Source organism: Antedon bifida, chromosome 4, assembly GCF_963402885.1.
Source record: "Antedon bifida chromosome 4, ecAntBifi1.1, whole genome shotgun sequence".
In the NCBI taxonomy this organism is placed as follows: domain Eukaryota; kingdom Metazoa; phylum Echinodermata; class Crinoidea; order Comatulida; family Antedonidae; genus Antedon; species Antedon bifida.
In genome coordinates, this window is record NC_136229.1 from 10,643,677 (window position 1) to 10,663,516 (window position 19,840).

At 31.1% G+C, this 19,840-nt stretch overlaps 2 protein-coding genes across 2 annotated transcripts in view; both read right to left on the reverse strand.

The window, feature by feature from the left end:
- LOC144839175 (uncharacterized) overlaps positions 1-14,192 on the reverse strand; it is a 50,734-nt gene extending 36,542 nt beyond the window's left edge. Inside the window, exons 1-12 of the mRNA XM_078694489.1 lie at positions 14,131-14,192; positions 12,974-13,048; positions 12,626-12,697; positions 11,925-11,993; positions 11,661-11,732; positions 8,577-8,642; positions 7,935-8,069; positions 6,386-6,466; positions 5,769-5,831; positions 5,573-5,644; positions 5,334-5,393; positions 4,674-4,831 (exon numbers count right to left, since the gene is read on the reverse strand). Of these exons, the coding sequence (XP_078550615.1) occupies positions 4,674-4,831; positions 5,334-5,393; positions 5,573-5,644; positions 5,769-5,831; positions 6,386-6,466; positions 7,935-8,069; positions 8,577-8,642; positions 11,661-11,732; positions 11,925-11,993; positions 12,626-12,697; positions 12,974-13,048; positions 14,131-14,147 (940 nt within the window). The 5' untranslated portion in view covers positions 14,148-14,192. The remainder of the gene's footprint in view (positions 1-4,673; positions 4,832-5,333; positions 5,394-5,572; positions 5,645-5,768; positions 5,832-6,385; positions 6,467-7,934; positions 8,070-8,576; positions 8,643-11,660; positions 11,733-11,924; positions 11,994-12,625; positions 12,698-12,973; positions 13,049-14,130) is intronic.
- A 3,219-nt stretch (positions 14,193-17,411) lies between these two features.
- On the reverse strand, positions 17,412-18,234 carry LOC144839176 (leucine-rich repeat-containing protein 3B-like). The gene is made up of 3 exons (XM_078694490.1): positions 18,027-18,234; positions 17,715-17,786; positions 17,412-17,475 (listed from the first exon to the last, which is right to left on the reverse strand). Exons 1-3 carry the CDS (start codon positions 18,221-18,223, stop codon positions 17,412-17,414), a joined length of 333 nt encoding a protein of 110 aa, XP_078550616.1. The 5' UTR covers positions 18,224-18,234.
- Positions 18,235-19,840: the final 1,606 nt, after the last annotated feature.

The window sequence follows — 19,840 nt, forward strand, 5'->3', positions numbered from 1 at the left end:
TTATTTTTTCTAGAAAAAACCAATGGATTTGACGCTGAATGACAATTTTATCTGTTATTAACCGTATTAGGCAGTGAAAATAAAAATTTCCATTATTGCTTTATTTTGGGGTTAAATGTCACCAAATATAATAGGCTAAAAATAATTTTTTTAAATAAATCTACTAAAACAATAGTTTAGATTGCCAGCGATTCACGCGTTAATTGTGTCATTAATATTTCGAGCAAAGTTTGAGCTTCACGTTAATACAAGTTTAACTCCGACAATCCACGACATTGCATATAGCAAGCGATTTAATGGTTTTAATGGTTTTTAATTTGTATAGCGCAAAATACAAATAGTCTCTATGTTCCTACACTGTACAGGCGCGGTTACGTTTGGCACACTATACTGTATACATTGACTCTGGTAGGCTGGTATGTCGTTTATATGAATGTCGTGTATATTTTTTGTTAAAAGCAAATTTTGACTTTATTTCATATCTTGATAACATAAGGAATGAAAAAAAATATGTTGCCATTTTTTTCTAAAGAAATTTAAAGGACCTAATTCAAGATGGCCGCCAACATTCAAATAACCCTATTTAAAACCAGAATATCACCAATAACACAAATTATGAATGTGGAACAAGTCCGTTTTGATGGTATTACACATTATACAATCTTAACTATGTAAAGCGATAATCTGTCGGCCATCTTGGATTTCAAAATGGCCGCCACTAAAAAATAAATTCTTTAAATAATTGTTGTTGTTTGTACACAATGTTCTAAAATAGTCACTTCTCATAGGATTGTCTAAATATAAGGCCGTCTAAAGTTGTCAATGTTCTCTATTATAATAGATATATAATACTATGACTCTTGAATTACCTAATCGTTCAAAGTAGGAGTTGCAAAAGTATGGAAGAACTTACATTGATATCAAATATTCAGCAACAATTACTTCTAAATTATAGATCTCATTTCTTTTCATAAAAGTGAAACTTGTATTTCAATGTTTGTATCTCAGACAGGACCACAATATAAAACAAGTGTATTTATACCCGACTAGCAATTATTAAATTAGTTTAAAGCCTTCTCAGACCCCAGTGTCTCCCTATACTCACCAACCTCCACCCCTCTTCAATAACATCCAACACTCTTTTTTAAAAACAAATTCGTCCCAGGACAAATTTCAATTCAACTTTAGGGGTAGGGGTATACATAGCTATGATAGGCGCGGCATATGTTTTAAGTACGTTGTAAACTGTGTAAATGAATAGGTGTCATATTGGCTGATATATAATTTAGATACTGCGGCCCCCCAGTTCTTTCTCCTATCACCATCCCAGCCACAATAACCGAACCTAACTCTTCCCATGGACAGTTCAAATGTAGTAATTTTTCTTAGTACAATTCCAATCACGTTATACTTCATTGCGCCAGTATTTCCGTCCCTCTTCCTCCATCCCAACACATCCCAGATACTGGGTGATTGTGTTTAAGATGTTTCCAGTACAAATTATGTTAGCCATCACTACCAACTCATAATCTCTCAGTGCCAGTTTTCAGATGTAGTATAAAAACAGTTTCGGTCATGGTGACAGGCCTACATCCCCACCCCCTTCACAGGGCTAATTAAAATACTTTATAACAATTTCCTACCACACAGTTCTGGTCAATTTGATAGCCTACTACCTCTAGCCTAAGCTAAATTAAATTCCCGGTACAGTTGCGGTAATTTTGGTTACGTGCTGAAACAGAACAAACATCGAAAGTGGGGAAAAGTGGGCCATTTTGAGCACATTTTGGCCCCTAATGCTTGGTTCCCACTATAGACGCAACACGACGTAACGCAACGTAAGGGATTTTACCAATCACAAGCGATGGATTTATTTGACGGTCGCTTGTCATTGGTCAACTGGTTTGCGTTGCGTCTACGTCCTTGCCTTGCGTCTTAGTGGGAACCAAGCTTAACTTGGATCCTAGATGGCGGATGATGTTCAAATGTAGTTTAGAACTTTCCCGGTACAATTCTGGTCATTTTGATACCCAATATGTAAGGTTATGTGCAGTAACAAAAATTTGTATAACGAACAAACAAACAAACGTACAAACTCTCTCACTTATAATATAGATTGTGAAATCCTGTATAAATATGGTGTTAAATAATAAATGCGTTATTGCCATGTAATTCAATGTCTGAACCTTCAGGGCCATGGTCACCAGTATGGTTGGTAAGTTTTCAACCTGTCAACTTTTGGCAGAAGCTTGAAGGAAAGATACAGCTCATTCACAAGCTTCATAGGCAGCATTAACTCCCACTTCTCATCTTCTACAATCTCAACCGATTTCACTAGATGTACCATAAAGATGACCACCATTATACACTGGTTTGATGAGTGCACATGGTTGTGGTATAAAAACTCATGTACTAGGGAAGGACAAGATAATGCCTGGTGATGACTCTTGCCCGAGATGAGTGGAGGTGGACAGAGATGACACCAAGAAGCAATTCTTATTTCGACCTGGTGAATTATATGGCTTTTTGACATGTAGCATTGTGAAAATAGTGTTAAGGCCAGTGCTTTTGTTGAAACTGAACTTGTATTACCTATACAACAGTGACACAAATATCTTAAATGGAAAACATCAATGCAGACAGAGAAAAAGATTCTAAGTGACGTATAATTTTGTTTGAAAAACGCTGATCATAAAGATAGTAACTTGAATACAGAGAGTCGACGAAATCTAAATGATGTGGTTAATAAAATATCCCTATATATGTCAGAGACACGTACAAGACAACGATATCTGCACACATGGTACATGGTACACATGCTTTTATCAAATATTTCTTTGCTCATGACCACCTGAACTATGGCCGGTTACTTCCGCTTTATCACTTCCAACAGATTACTGATATTGGAGTTTATGATCACTTTCAACAGATTACTGATATTGGAGTTTATGAGACGACATGTATGACAAAGGGACTTGCTGGATTTACATCAATTGATCAAGGTCATTGAGCATGGTATCATTGGAATAACACAAATTAATGATTTCATCAGAGCTGGCAAATCTAGTTGATGAGTTTGAAAGCCAACAATTAAAGAGAGATGATATCTTGATTAATGAAGAATGCTGAAATTCTCACAGAGGTGTTTGTTAGCCATGGCATGTTTGAGGCATTGGTAAAAGTTTTGTAGAAGGCAAACTGTCTATGGGATCCTAAGAAAAGGACGATTATTGGCAAAAATATATATATGACGGTGAATACAGGTGATAAACTTATCAAAGTAAAAGAGGACTCCTATAGAGATTATTTGTCGTATCACATAGTCAGCTGTTACAGTACTGTATATAAGAAAGTATGAGCATTTGGGGGTGAAATGAGGTATTGCAGTACTTTTTCTGATTTGTTTCTGAACAAGCTTGTTGTGATCACAGATCAGTCTGTTGAAGTTTGATGGATACAATAGTAGAGAACGAAGGAAGGTCAACTTACTATATCGCATTTAAGACAGCTCACTGATTAGAAATATTTCATTTGGCAGAGTTAGTTGTCATTTAACTGAAGAAGTTTATGATATGTTTTAATATGAAGAAGTGTACTATACTGTAGACCTTCTGATGGTCAACATTTTGTGTTAATCACCATGTTGTTGTCATAGGCATATCATTTTGTGTCATTTTAATCTAATCTTAATTTAACTTACACACGTTTTAATAAGAAATTTAACCCATTTTTAAAAAATGGTGGCCATTTTGAAATTCAAAATGGCCACCATTTTGTTGTTGTTATAGGCCTATCATTTTATGTTATTTCAATCAATTTCATAACTTGCACATGTTTTAATAAGAAATTTAATCCATTTTTTTAAAATGGCGGCCATTTTGAAATTCAAAATGTCAAAATACTGATGAATATAGGTTTATAATAATTTTTATATAGCAGAGAACCCATATGGCTTTAATTTTAACCTAAAATATTATTCATAATGGGTGTTACTTTGTCCAATATGGTACATTTATTGGATATTTTACGTATTGACGGCCATCTTGGATTTGACACCCTTAAGCTTTTTCAAAAAAATGGCAACATATTTTTTTTATTACTTTACATCCTAAAGACACTAAATCAGCTGGAATTTTGCTTTTAACAAAAAAATGACACGAAATTACATAGTGGCCTACACTACACTGTGTGCGCCGCTATTCACAGACGATCTGACGAGAACCAGTTTCTCAACGCAGTACGGCTTTATATAACATTTCAACTAAATTTAGATAAGTGGTTGTTGTTTTATGATCACTAAACTAAAATTTCACTATTTATGAATTGGCGAGTTTAATACAACGAAGGTGGGGAAAAGGTAGTCACGCCCATGTGTTCAATAGTGTATGCTAACTTGTTATGGTTTGTTTAATCCAGGAAGGAGTGAAATTACATGGAAAAATCACGAGTTGTTGAGGCGTGTTAATTTAATTCAATTCTTATTGCTCTCTAATTGTTTCGTAAATAAAATAAGTAAAAAAAAAAATGAAATTATTATAATTGCCAACAAACCGATCCCTTTAATAAGTAGACCTACGAATTTTTTTTGATTTTTGAAATATTAATCTGTATGTATTATTTTCCGTATGTTTTGCTCTTGATATTATTATGTAAATTAGTGTATTAAACATTACCTGGAGGGCACTGTATACACATATTATACTCATCGATAATACACGGACTGCACTTTCCCGTTGTCATATTACAGGTCAAACCGGTTCCTCTACCAATGTATCTTAATAACTCTGCTGAAATGTCTATATCGATGTCTGTACCATCTGTAACACAAACACTAGCAACACAATTATGAGTTAGCACGTTACATTCTTGTATTCACCATGATTAGATGATCACACGAGTATTTCATAGTTAAATTACTTTATCAGAATACAAAGTTATTAACCAGAACAGCAGCAAAAATAACCTGTTAAATTAGTAAATTTTACACCAAAAACGAAATAATAAAAATTACCAGCAAAATTCACAATGTATCCTGATGATTATCACCATATAACTTACCAAAATTTGCTGGTTAAAATAATTAGTATAATGTATATTGGAACCAGGCATATTGATTAAAATTCTACCAGTTAGATTAAATTATCTTTAACAAATTTTACTAACAATACTGAACTCATGTAGTGCTAGTTTAACTGGAACAAAATAGCCCAATGCCGTATAAGTATGGATTTGTTTAGATACCTCTTTCAAGTCAACTTATTGAAGTCGATGTGCATCAAAGAAAACAAAATATACACACGTCGAATAATTTATTCTAAGAAACTTGTATTTACATGTTTAGATCTTTTACAATACCAGTCGGAATTATTCGGAGTCCACCACAGTTCAGATATCTATAAATAATATAAAAAAAAGAAAAGATAACAATAAGATTATAGTGAATGTCATTTTGTACAAAATAGTATACAACATACAATGGAAAAATGGAATTATAATGAAGAATAAAGTTATGATATCAGAATCTTATTTTAGTTTTTAACACATATTGAAAACTATTATCATATTAACTTACATTGTTCCGTTTTCCACCATATGTGAAAAAGCATTTCTCTCGATCTTTTCTATTTTATTGTCAAATAAATAACTGAAATAAAATATATAAAAAATGAGTTAACTTAAAACATGTTTGATTTGTTCTATGTTTTAATTGAAACGTGAATAACAAAGTTGAGTATTTCAATCGTTTGATAAAATAATAATATTCTTACATGTATTTCAGCGTTCTACCATTAGTTTTTAATGTGTTATGTGTAATTGTGTTAATTCCATTACTATAAAGGAACCTGACAAATATTATATACAATGTTAATCAATTTGTGTAAAATCATTATGCGTTATGTATAAGTTCTTATTAAATATTACTCTTTATTATTCTACCGCGATTTTGAACAAAAATCATGACGGCATACAGAAAATAACAGGCGTAATATGCCTAAGCAGAAAAGGAGATGTCTTTTGTAATGTTGTAACTCATTATACATTAATATACTGGCCGCACATATTCCAGGTATTTACAAAATTATTGAAATTGAGACTATATGCTCAATACATGATTGTATTGTGGAAATTGTTTTGTTTCGCGTTGAAATACTAGATGGTTTACGAATGGTAATATTTATGTAGCGCATTCCAGAAACAATGTTGTCTCAATGCATGTGAACTAATATTTTACACTTCCAACTTACACTTAACGATAAGTGCAGCCAATTAATGCGCCACTCATCTGTCCATGACAGTGGCTGTTCGTGAACTAGAACACTGTGATACGGTAATGAATAAAATAACTAAACGTTTCAAAATAGAAAAACTGTTATGTTTAAACAACTCAATTAACTTACAAAAAATAAGATTGGTTCCACTGAATGCTCCTTCCTCGATATATGTAATTTTGTTTCCTACAAGCATTCTTAAAAAACAATAATATTAAATTGAAGACCAATCCACTATTATTATAGTAGCTGACATGTAACCCGGTTTACAATGGGTTGGTATGGTGTTATTTTTTCTTTATTTTGTTTTAGGACCGTAAGCATGAGTATTTGTTGGAAGCAAAACATTGTGCCAACAATTGTAAATCTGTATATGTTTTTAATTATTATATTCTAGCACTATCGTATAGTCTAGGACCTGAGTAAGATGTGTATACATTTTATTTAGGAGATAATATCGCAATTGTTATAGGATAATTTGACACCAATGAACAACATGTGGTGTGTGCCAAAATCGCTATCCGGAACGAACCAACCCAAAACCATTAGTGTAATTTTTGTGTTAAATTATATAATGTTAAACAATCAACAAGAAAGAAATCCTTGGTATCAAATGAAAGCAAATGCTACTCATTGCTACCCAACTTGTATTGGAAATATTAAATTCCTAAAATTGGATAATAATACATATTTAACGGTATAAACTTAGATTGATATACTATCTAATATCTGTAGACCTACTACAGAATGATTACAGTAATAATGTTTTTCAAAACAAATACAGTTTTTACTGCAAACACATAGTGTAATAACATGTAAATGGAATATATTCTATATCAATGGGTAAATTAAAGTAGCTATCTTATGTTATACGATATTATATCAATCTTAGTTTATATCATTAAATATTGATTATTACCAAATTTAAACATATTTGACCTCAAATGACCCCTAAACTATATTTCTACTTTGGCGAAAACGTGTTTCGAAAACTATAAAGTATATTTTGTCAAAAATTAATAAAATATGCACATTTTCCACAAAAAAAATGCATCCAAATTTAAGATTTTCAATACAAGTAGATTAGCAATGGATAGAATTACTTTATAAGTTTTCATTTGATACTAAATAGTTTGATTATTTAACATTATATATGTAAATATAAATTACCAGAATATTCATTTTTGTGTATAAACATAATCAAATTATGCACATTTTCCAAGAAATTAGCTTAATAAATAACCATTTTCAATACAAGTTTGGTATCAGTATATTATATAGGCTTTCATTTGATACAATACAGGTTGTCTATACTTAAAGAAATTTAACCAGAAAATGTATTTATTTATATTTTTGGGGTCAAATGTCAGTAAGACCATTTCAGATGATTTTTTCTCTAATTGTTGTGTTGAATCAAATGTAAATATTTATTTCAATTTGACACCAAATCCAAAAATTCTTTATGACAAGTGGTTGTCAATATATATGAACAAAACCGTTTAATCTTTGAACCTGTTTTGGGCATGTTCGTCCCGGATAGCGATTTTGGAACACATCCACATTGTTCCTTAGGGTTCTATCCTATAAATTATGAAGAAAGAAGAAGAAAATACATTGAATTTGAATTCATTTAATTTTATTTATGCATCTCTATTTTATACTCACAACATCTCAAGTGATGACATATTAGTAAAGACATCTTTTGAGATGTGCTGAATATTATTTCTGTCCAACACTAAATTCTTAACTGAAGGTATCCGGCCATTTTCTAATGATGTCAGATTGTTCCAGCTTAAATCTCTAAATATATAAAATCAAAAACATGCTATATTTTATAAATTATGTATGCTAAACATTGTCCAAGAAGAAATTAAAACATAAAAAACCTAAACATTGCATTTTACATTTGAATAAAAAAATAGTGTTCATTTTTTAAGCTGAAAATATATAAAAATAACAACAAAAAAACACAACAAAAGGTGCTGTATTATGATAATTAACATAATAAACGACCTTCATGGTTGAGTTTTTAATGCAAAAGTTATTGAGTTACAATTTAGTCAGATATTTAAGAATGACATATCTATTTTTATATTAGGTTAATTTGATATCTATATCAATGTATAGCCAGTCGTTTTAAACTCGAATTAAAGCCCGACTTCATTCAAGTCGAGCTGCAAACTCCAACAAATTTCATTTACAGTCGAAGTTCGAGCTTTTAGAACACGAGCGCAAGTTGTACGTACGTTTTTTTAGTTGGCATGTTTGTGTGTGTTGGGATAATGGGATAAATGAATATGTACTCACAGTATATAATGTAGGCGTAATTTACCAAAGGTCGGTAGTTCTGTAAGTTTGTTGTGAGAAAGCCACCTGAAGTTAAAGTATTGATTTAAGAGTAATAATTTAATGGCATAATTTACAATCATAGGCCTAATCGTTATTTTTCTAATATAAAAGCTCAGGTTCCACTATCATTTTTCATCTGCCTGTTTTCATTCACCTTTTTTTCTAGCATAATTTTAACTTTCCCCTTGTGTATAAAAAGGCAAAAAAAAATGACTGAAGAGTTGTTACTGAATGTTCTATTTAAGGAATCTGACACAATGTCTTTACATCAACAGTCAATCAGATGGGCAGACATTAGGCTAGGTATGGATCAACCTCTGAATATCGTAGCATAAACCTAGAGGTATGCTATTAAATTCACTATACCATATCTATGAATTTAGATACATGAAACAACTTTAATTTGCAGTTGAATGGAATATAAACATTGTACTATAGGCCTATACAGTGTTAGTTTATAATTAATTAAATTAATTAAGCACCAATACACCAATTGAGATGATCCAGAATTTATAAACATATTTTGTATTTGTTGTTGTTAATCCCATCGGTGCTAATCACCACAGCAGGACAATTAGTAATTACCATTCTTGATTTGGTGACCAAATACACTTGATTTAGTTAGTTAGTTACAATATCAAAAGTCTAAATATACAGGGGAAAATGGTAAAACTAACGTCTATATATAAATTATGGCTAATTCTGACATAGGCGAGCACAATGGAAAAACTTTTAGACAAATCCCTGCCTTGGATACCTACATGATCTACCGCGAAATGTAAATTTGATAACATTAGTTTTCACTATTACGATATTGTCCCATATTTCTATCTTAGGAAGATATTATAAAGAGTTTTACAATACCGGTAGATTTTCCACTCAATTGCAATTGTACGCTGTCAAAGTAATTTCCGGGTTCACGATGAGATCACGAGTTCACCTTGCAACTACCTGGTTTCAACTAAGTTGGCCGTTAGTGGCTATAGCCATTTTAGTTTTTTGTTTATTTTTGGATCGGACCGCGCGTGTGAAGGTACAGTAGTTAAAAAATAAAAATTATACTGCAAATAAATAAAGATCAAATTAAATATACGCCATAAAGCATCGGAGTATATTGTGGAGAATAGTATTATAAAATTACATAGGGAGATCTGATGATAAGACATTTTGTTTAAAATTGAGTGAAATCCAGATAGCCGAGTTTTATTGAGTAAGCTGGCAGGAATAACTGTAGGCTATCTGTGTCCTGTTAGGACCGGGATCTCTGCCCGGGTCATGTTGCAAGCCGTCTAAAACGTCTTCCTTTTTGGGCCGAAACGGCCCACTCTGTCACGAAAGTTAGTTTCAAAAGATGTTTAAATTAAATAATGTATTAATGTTTAGGATGGTATTTATTTGAATAAACGCCTCCCTAATAAAACATCACTTTGAATAATAATTTTTTGAAAGGGCGTGTGCAATTTTTTCTAAATAAATTTACAGGGCGACGGATGATCAATCAAATTTGTTCATGCCCAATAAGCAAGTGGAGTGCTTTGTGAAAAGTTTCTCTAGTTAATTCCTACGGGGCTAAATTTACCATGAAAGTATTTATTTGCTCAATTTGAACGACATGTTTCAATTTTGCGCTAATTAGTATCTGCATTATTGGAGTTTCCATACGTGATTGATTAAAAAGACCTGGGTTGGCATTTATCAATATTTGCTTATATTTTTGCTTAAGGTGAAATATTTAAGAAGTGCTTAAGCAAATAACTTAATCTTATTTATCAAACCGTCTTAGCAATGTCTTAGCAGAAAAATTGTCTTAGGTAAATTTTACTTTGCACATGCGCAAAATTAAACTCTAGAGGGCAGCAAATTATGTCTTAAGACGAAAAATTCTTGCTTACGCATGCGTTTTAGCTTTTTTCTCTTAGCGATGGCGGCGCTATAACATTTTATCTCCATATTTTCACTCCCAACTAGCGTAGCCTTTCCGAATGTTCAATGTTCCGGCCTAGCGCGCTCGCGTTGTCAAAAAAGAATGTTTCTGTTGCAGAAATGAGATAAGACGAAATTTTTCATCTTAAGATTTAAGACAAAATTAAGCAAATTTTTTTGCTTAGATATATTGATAAATCTGACTTAGGCAAAATCAAGGATTTAAGGCAAAGTTAAGACGATTTTTTTGCTAAGCAAGTTTGATAAATCCGACCCATTTGACTAACTTTTAGAAAACTGTATCGGCTGCCAAGGGTCGCTGTCATTGATAAAAATAAATAAATGTTGATTTGATTTAAGTTTAGAGCGAATGACTATCGTATGTATTTCCAACTGTTGTGCTCTTTCTCTATTTCAAGTAATAAAAACAATAGTAGCCAGAATGCGCCCTCTCTTGTTGGGAGTGAAAATATGGAGATAAAATGTTATAGCGCCGCCATCGCTAAGAGAAAAAAGCTAATACGCATGCGTAAGCAAGAATTTTTCGTCTTAAAACATAATTTGCTGCCCTCTAGAGTTTAATTTTGCGCATGTGCAAAGTAAAATTTACCTAAGACAATTTTTCTGCTAAGACATTGCTAAGACGGTTTGATAAATAAGATTAAGTTATTTGCTTAAGCACTTCTTAAATATAGCAAAAATATAAGTATTGATAAATGCCAACCCTGAGGTAATAATGTGAAACTCCTAAAAGCACTGTGCAATAAGCGCCAATTTGAACAATACCATTTTATTTTTACTATGAAAGGTTTTTTTGGTTGCAATCATTTTTTGAGAAAAATGCTGTTCATGTTAATTAACAAGAAATGACAAATACAACACAAAACATGGCGTTTATGTTTACTTCTATTCTAATTGTTTTATCTCAATGGAACTTCGCACCTTAGTTCATCGTCCTTGCCTATGCAGTTTTTAATTTATATATTATAGTTTTCTTCCAAAATATGACTTTAATTAAGTGTTATGCAGTTAATTAATTAATTTACTTTTACATACTGATAAAACAAGTTTTTTAGTCTAGGAATAAACATACAGCAATACGGTAATAGTAATACTCACAGATTAATAACTCTGCTCAATGCCACAAATGCATCCTTGTGTATAAAACTAATTGAGTTGTTATTAAGTGCACTGAATAAAATAGAAGAAATATCTATATATTATATCAAGATTATTATAATAAAACGTATAGATATGATTGAATATTTATATTCACTATCAATTTTAACATTAAATCGTTATATTTTTAACACTAGGCGAACGCTATATACAAACAAATTGGTTATATATGGCTCCAACAAATAACAAAACTGTAATACTTACAGAAAAATCAAGGTGTCGCCTTGAAACGCTCTTGAAGGTATACTTTTTAAACTGTTATCAGATAAATATCTAGGGCATTATAAAAAAATGTTTGCTACTATTTAGACTAACATTTTTCGAGACTGAAGCTGTTTTCCAATGGTCTTATTTAACATCTTTATATCAGGATTACACAATCAGGTAAAAGAAAACATGTTTTGCATTGTGGTCCTGTCTTAAATACAGAAAATCAGGAATAAAAATGAGTTTTATGAAGACAAAAAATGTGATCAATATCTCGAAATCTAACTCTGAATGGAGCAATTGTTGGGGAATATAAAATTTGATAGGCTATTCCATATTTTAGCGCCTGCAACTTAGAACAACGAGTTTATCTTAATAATGGTATAGTAGGGTATTGTTATATTTAGGGTTGTACTCTACGTGTTAGGTGAGTATGAATATCGCCAATCAGCTCAATTTTGTTTAATAATCTCGTTAGTTGCAAGGTCGTGAATACATACATTATATAAGCTGGGGATAGATCTCATTTCTCTTCTAAAGGTAGCCATGACATCTCTTTGATGATGCCATCACCACTTCAATTAATAAAATAAAATTGTGCATGTCATTATACATAGGGTCTATCCATTTCTGGAACATGTTGCACTTTAAATATAATGTACCTGCTAGTTCTTATGTATTTACATAAGTATACCTACATGCTTCCTATTGTTATATTTTTTAAAGTTCCAGTAGAAATGTTTACCAAATGTGGGTTGTGTCTAACAAACCTATTGGAATAAGATGAATTCGTTATCTAAATCACACAAACGTTTTGTAGTAGTAGGCTGTTCTAATTCTTTCTACGACATTGTGTCAATAAACAGTAATATTATCAATATATTTCCATTATCTAAAAAATAAAATAATTTCTACTTGAAAACACAAGGAACTTTATGTTTTGTTTTAATTTTGGGTAAAAATATAATGTTGTTTATTAAATACTTTAAAAAAGTGGAATGAAAGAAATAAAAAAAAAACAATATCAATAAATAATCTTTACTTACACTTCAACAGTTTTATCTGTAGCCAATGCAAATGAATTTTCACAGAGCTCTTGAATTTCGTTAAACTGAATCTTCCTAGGATATTGATATGAAAATCATTAGTTCATTAATTACAGCTTTCCTTGAAATGGAACGGAAATGAATTTTTTTTTCATTTTACAATGATGTATTGAGGGTTACAAAGAGGAATATTCTAACAAAATACAAATTCATCCCTTAGGGGTAAGTTCCATTTTAAATCCCAACAATTCGCGGATGACCTCATTTTGCGAAAATATTCATATAACTCCCTGTAACAAAACGTAGTTTTTTTTGCAATTACTTTTGAAATCATTGAAATATTTGTTTTACCATTGTTCTCGATATAATTATTATTGTATAAACGGATTTTCATCAGGTAAATGACAATTTTGTTTTAAGAAACCGAAGAAATCTTCGGTTGATGTCAAACAATGCTGTACTGGGAAGCGTAACCGACAGAAATAACATAGCGTTTTCATGGGATTTCAGGACACCATGTTAAATACAAAATATTAATTTCTGAACTTAGGGTCGTATATGAGAAACAAAATTATTGTGAAATGTTCTTAAAAGATTAGCCTACATTACTGAATATTAACAAGGATTTTGGTTTGACGGTCGGTCTGTCAGTCGGTAAACACTAACTCAACTTTTCGCATGCGACTGCAGCGATGTATTATATGCCTTGTTGATTTAAAAGATATCCTCAAGATCATTTTTAATTTATCTTGAATATATTGATTGACTTCCTGATAAACGTAAAATGAAAAAATTAACTTGTCTTTATAGGTTAATGTGGCACCTAAGTATAATTAAAATATTTGTAACAACGATATTGAATAATGTCTTGCATTGGAACGGTAATAATAAATATACAATAATTATATTTATGTTACAGTAATGCAATACGAGCAAAAACAGAAAGCTCTAAATGAATTGTGAGGAGGATAAAGGCGACTTGAAAAGGAACTGGTTACCCTATCAAAAAATACCGAGATTTAGTACAATGAGCTGCAAAACTTTCTTTTTCCTTTTAACTTTCTTTGTTAAGAGTTGAGGAGAAACCAAGTTTGTTAAAATGTTTCTGTTTACACCAGGTATAATGTATGAAAATCAACAAAATGAGCAATACTTACAATTCATTCAATCGCATATTTAGAAAAGTAAAAGGCTCAATGTCATGTATTGGGTTTGACGATATTTTTCTACGAAGTACGAAGATTGGGAAGATCATTAAAAGCTATCGATATGTCTGTCAACGAGTTGTAATCTGCAAATCTAAAAATGTTAAGAATGTTAATGAAAAAGTTGTTTGTAACGTGCAGCATTTACGCTGAACAGTGTTATTCATATTAAAAACAGTTTCCAAAAACTCTTTTAAATGATTTGAAACCTATGCGTTAATAACGTAAGAACGAATGAAAAAAATCATTTATAGCAATAACTGTTTTTTACGATAATAAATGAATGGTTAGTTGTTAAAGTACATTGCATTGATGTATTACAATCCAATAAAACTAACGATCTAACTACGATGGTTAATAATAATAATAATAATTATAAATCTAACTCAAATTACAGTTTATTGTTTAATATTGTTGTTGTTACATGTGTGTGTTTAATGCAATACTTTGTAACGTTTATATTTTTATTTTAGATTATAAAAGGATCCCAATGGAAATAAGCTATTTCCACCCATCTAAAATTTTTAGATGGGTGGAAATAGCCCTTTGACTGAAATAAATTGTTAGTTTTTTTGCTGAAACATGCTCAACTATATACATGTATTATTCAATCCAAAATCTACCCTGCCCATTTTAAATAACAAAATTTGCGTAAAATCAAAATGGCTGCAATTTTACAACTTTAACCCCAATTATTTCTTAAACCATAAATAATTGGTATTAGAATGTTTAAAACAATAATGAATATATACAGAATAATATATTTTATTTGTCTTTGGGGTCATCTATAATATGCTAATTATTTCTTAATACATTAGGTATTTTGAATAAGAATGTATAAGTACAAATATAAATGTGAACCTAAAGATTAAGAATAATATATATTTGATTTGCCTTTGGGGTCAAGATCAAATGTCATTCCAGTTTGTTTAACTCCAGGGATCAGACTATTAGACATACATTTAAATGTATTTTTGGGTGTTTTTTTAGATTATACTTACAGTACACTACATGCTAAAATTATGTCTTAAACAAACTTAAAAACTGTCAATCCTGGATGTTTGTGTGAAGTGTTTAAACTGAAATTATGGTAAAGTTTGGAAAATACCTTTACCCTCTTCAAAACAAATTTGTAACTGTGGTTAATACAGTAACCGACCACTTCTTAAAGGAAAACTTCAGGAAAAGATATCCTAACATTATTTAAATGTTAAGTTGTATTAACAAAAGTGGGTGCAGTAGTGAAAGACGACATAATCTGTGTATTAAGAATACAGAGACCATGTGAACTAAAGATCTTTAGAACAAATGGCTATTAGTGTACTTTAGCATAAGAACGAGTCCTCTGCTCTCAAGTGACACAAATACAGAAAAATATAGAGATACCGTATCTAAAAATAGAACATTTCAAAAAAAAAATCCAGCCATTAAAAACAGGTGCAGTTTGTATTCATATATTATTTAAATACCATTAGTGTATGTTGAAAATGATATAGGCCTAAACACAGATATTAAGTATTTGTATATATTAGTATTAAGTAACAGTATTTTATTAATACTTTTATTATTAGCAAAATGATGCTTCAATCCAGAATCATAGAATGCAATGAATACAGTAAGGAATTTTACTGGGAATTTGCAGCGAGAATTGGTCCAGAGTATGTCAAAAACATCTTACAATTAAGTCCATCGAGTTGAGTCCCATCCAATAATTATTTATAAGTGTTTTTGACCAATGTTTCAGAAATTTAAGGGTACTAAGCGTTTGTAAACCTTATATAATCGGGTGATATCGGCTGGTAAGGACGTGCATAAAAGGCGCTCCATATAATAACATGATTTCTTTAGAATATAGAATTGGTACGTAAAAATGTTAATTGACCAAATTAGTGATACAATTGAAGTAACCGACTGTGATACACTACTTAAAAAGTTAACCGCGTGGCAATACAACAAATAGGAAGAACCAAAGAAACTTAAAGACCAATTTTAAGGATAAAAGTAAAAGTTGGTTTGACAATGAATGTACAAATGCACGTAAATCATCAGACAAGTACTTAAAAGGTTTAGATATATAATAGGTATAATGTAAAATATATCGCATATCTGAATTGTATTATATATTATTCAAAATTATTCTGAATCTTTGGTGTCATGTTTATACTCGTGTCTAATACATTCTTATACAACATTCAAAGTTGTCCAATTGCAGCCATTTTGATTTTATGAAAATTAGGCCACTTTGGGCAGATCAGGGTAGATTTTGGATATACCATTCTCTAATATATTTTGAACATATTTCAACAATAAAACAAACTTTTGCAATTTGTTTGACTCAAAGGCTATTTTGAGCTATTTCGACCAGAAGTTATTTAGCGATGTTACCATAAAATAAACATAAACATAATTTGACAGGACGGAATTTCAGATAACAGCTGATGGCCTAACCTGTGTGATCAGTCTTATTTTATTAAAGAAATTGTAATAATATACTGAACTAAAAGGAAAAAAAAGAAATAATGTTGTCATTTGAAACAATTTTACCGATATAACTAAAACTGTGAATTTACGTTCGAGGAAACATCGTGAGGGTAAACCACATTGGAACATAGAGCCCACCATACCAGCGTTCCTGTCAATTGCAAAAATAAAATGCTTATGGTTTTTTAGCTGAATTTAAGGCATACACAATGCCCAAAAGAAATACAGAAACAGTTGACAATTGGGAAGGTTTCGCAACGCTACGATACGATTCGTTTTCGTAAGGCTATTAACATTGGCATTGTATCGAAATATAGACTGCGTTAATTGTAAACACCGGTACCGGGTACGCGTTGCTTGGTTTTCTGTGTCTAGCATAACATCAAAGTGAGATCTTTAAAAACTGCTATTTATACAAATTAACTTCGGTATTAGTAAATTACTTTCAAGAAACCTATGATTATAATTATTTAATTATAATCACAATCCCTCCCTAATGTAGTAAAATGTTGTTGTTGAATTCCTTTTGTACGCCTCAAATTTAGCTAAAAGCCCACAAGATGTCTTTTTTTTCTGACTGGCCAGGAACCTAATGAGATCCATATTTTCAGACAACTGCGCGTGCTTGTGAATCTGTTTATAAACACAGAATGTTCCGGGGCACAATTGCCCTACATACAATACAAAAATAATAACATTGATTTAATTCTTTGATTAGAATCAACAATTTGATATACATTTTTCTATAATACTCACATAAAAAAAATTGTCTTTGGAAATCTTGGTAACCTAGTAAGTAAATTGTTACTAAGGTTTCTGTCAAAATCAAAAAGTAAATGTAAATCCATGAGTAGATGAAATTAACTCAAATTTATTTAAGAAGTTCCTTTCAAAATCTAACACATATATTTTGTAGTTACTGGTTCACCCTTAATATAATTATTTAGTTTTATTGGAAATAATACGGTGATCCTTGTAGTGTGTAAAATAAAAATGTATTCCTAAGTATGTAAACAACTTTATTATAATAAAACTCAATGAACTTAAAGCCTTACATAGTTAAAAGTTTATGTAACTGTAACACAGCTTCATTGTCGATATCCTTCAGGTTGTTTTTGCTAATGTAACTATAAAATAAACAATCATTTTAAAATAAAAAACCAAGAGTACAACCACTAGTATAGTTTGGTCTCAGATCTTGAATTGTTTAGTTATTATACATTTAGAATATGTCGAAATACAAATGACTTGCATTTAAAATTAAAATAAACATTTCCTGAAATTAATGTGATTTATAAATGCAACCCCGCTTCATATATACATGATTTAAAATAGTCGTAACAGTAAATGTTTGACTTTAAACTTACAGAAATAACGTGTTTATTGGAATTCCAACTGGCCATTCATTGAGTCCACGGTTTGTACAATTCACTTTTCCGGTTATTTCTGTACATTCACAAACTGGTTTAACGCTGGTATCATTACTACATGCAAAATCAACACATAATGATGAATCCACCCATAAAAACAACATCAACAGTATCCAAGAATTATGAGACATCATCTTAAACGCTGTTGCAGATAAATTAGGCCTAAATTTAATTTCTATAAACTTTGCTCTGAAACCAATAACATACATACAATATGACTGTTTGAAGGTATGAGGAAGAATGTAAACTTTTATGGATTTAAAAAGATATATTATACTAAAAACTTTTTAAACAAAACAGTTCAACTAACAACACTATACATATACCTGTTTAGTGAACACAATAAAGAGAAAATAATTATAAGGAAATAGATTTTTGGCTTCAAATCTACCTTTTGAATTACTGTCATGGTATCATTTTTATGACCATAGATAAATATAAACCATACTTATGCCTATGTAATTAATTTTACCATCTAGGGATAAACCCACATTTTGTACATCAACAATGCATTTTCAAAGCGTTATTATGACATTTGTTATACTACTGTAAAAACAAATTATCCAACTGTAATCTATACAATTTATACTACAACATAACACTGACACCATCAACTTAAGGTTAAGTTTCCTGCATTTAACTAGTACATACTGTTACATGATGTAACTTCCCTACTACATGGATTGTGTGCATTGCCCTTTGTTACCTGATGAAATGAACCGGATATAAAACATAGGATGGCTAAAAATATATGGATTACCTCAGACACTCATCCTCTAGTAAGTATACACGATAGCTTTTGAAAATTGTGAGCTCGATTCGCTCGCTCCCCTCTAGGAAGTGACGACGATGGTTCTCGGAATGATAATGACTCGGGTAAAAATGTTTTAGAAGGACGTTCTGACTTGGTTTCTGTCAGTTACCATTATTGAAATGCTTGATTCGTAAAACCAAACCTATTCTGTTTCACAGTGTCTTAGATGATTAGGCCTAATAACATTTTAAAGTATAGTGTTATTGTTTGGTAGGGCCCTTGTAGGGCGGAGGTGGGGAAGCGGAGTTCATTTGAGGGAGGTGCTTATTCAAGGGACACGTTTGATTTTTAGTTTTATAATATGGTAACATATACTATATTCATATTCATATTAATTTATTTTCCAGAAAGAAATACAATAATACAACAAGCATAAATTACATAAAAACAAATAGTCTACAAGCATAGAAAAACGCAGGGCTCTTTCCTGGCGGATTGTCAGAAAGCAAAAATATCGCTATACAATCCAATAAAATCCTCTAATAGATATGAAAAGTGGTAAAGAATAACACAATATGCTTGCAAAATTGCAGTCCGATGAATTCTACTACAAATAGTATAATTGTGTTATATAATACTATATAATTCAAAATGCGATTATTATTCTAAGTGATGTTTAATTGGGATGGTGTTCGGCGTTTATTGAAATAACTACCATCCTAATTGGTATAATTAATACATTATTTAGTTTAAACATCTTTTGAAACTAACTTCCGCGACAGAGTGGGGCCGTTTCGGCCCAAGAAGGAAGACGCTTGCAACATGGGCAGAACTATCTCATGGTTCTAACGGAACACAGATAGCCCACAGTTATTCCTGCCAGCTTACTCAATAACAACAGGTCTTATCATGAGTTGTATACTATTCTCCACAATATACTCCGATGCTTTATGCCGTATATTTAATTTGATCTTTGTGTATAATTTTTATTTTGCTA

Coding starts and splice junctions, on each gene's coding strand:
- LOC144839176 (XM_078694490.1), bottom strand. CDS start 18,223: ATGATGTCTCATAATTCTTGGATACTGTTGATGTTGTTTTTATGGGTG. Junction 17,787..18,026: donor CCAATAAACACGTTATTTCT/GTAAGTTTAAAG, acceptor TTTATTTTATAG/TTACATTAGCAAAAACAACC. Junction 17,476..17,714: donor TTACATAAACTTTTAACTAT/GTAAGGCTTTAA, acceptor TGATTTTGACAG/AAACCTTAGTAACAATTTAC.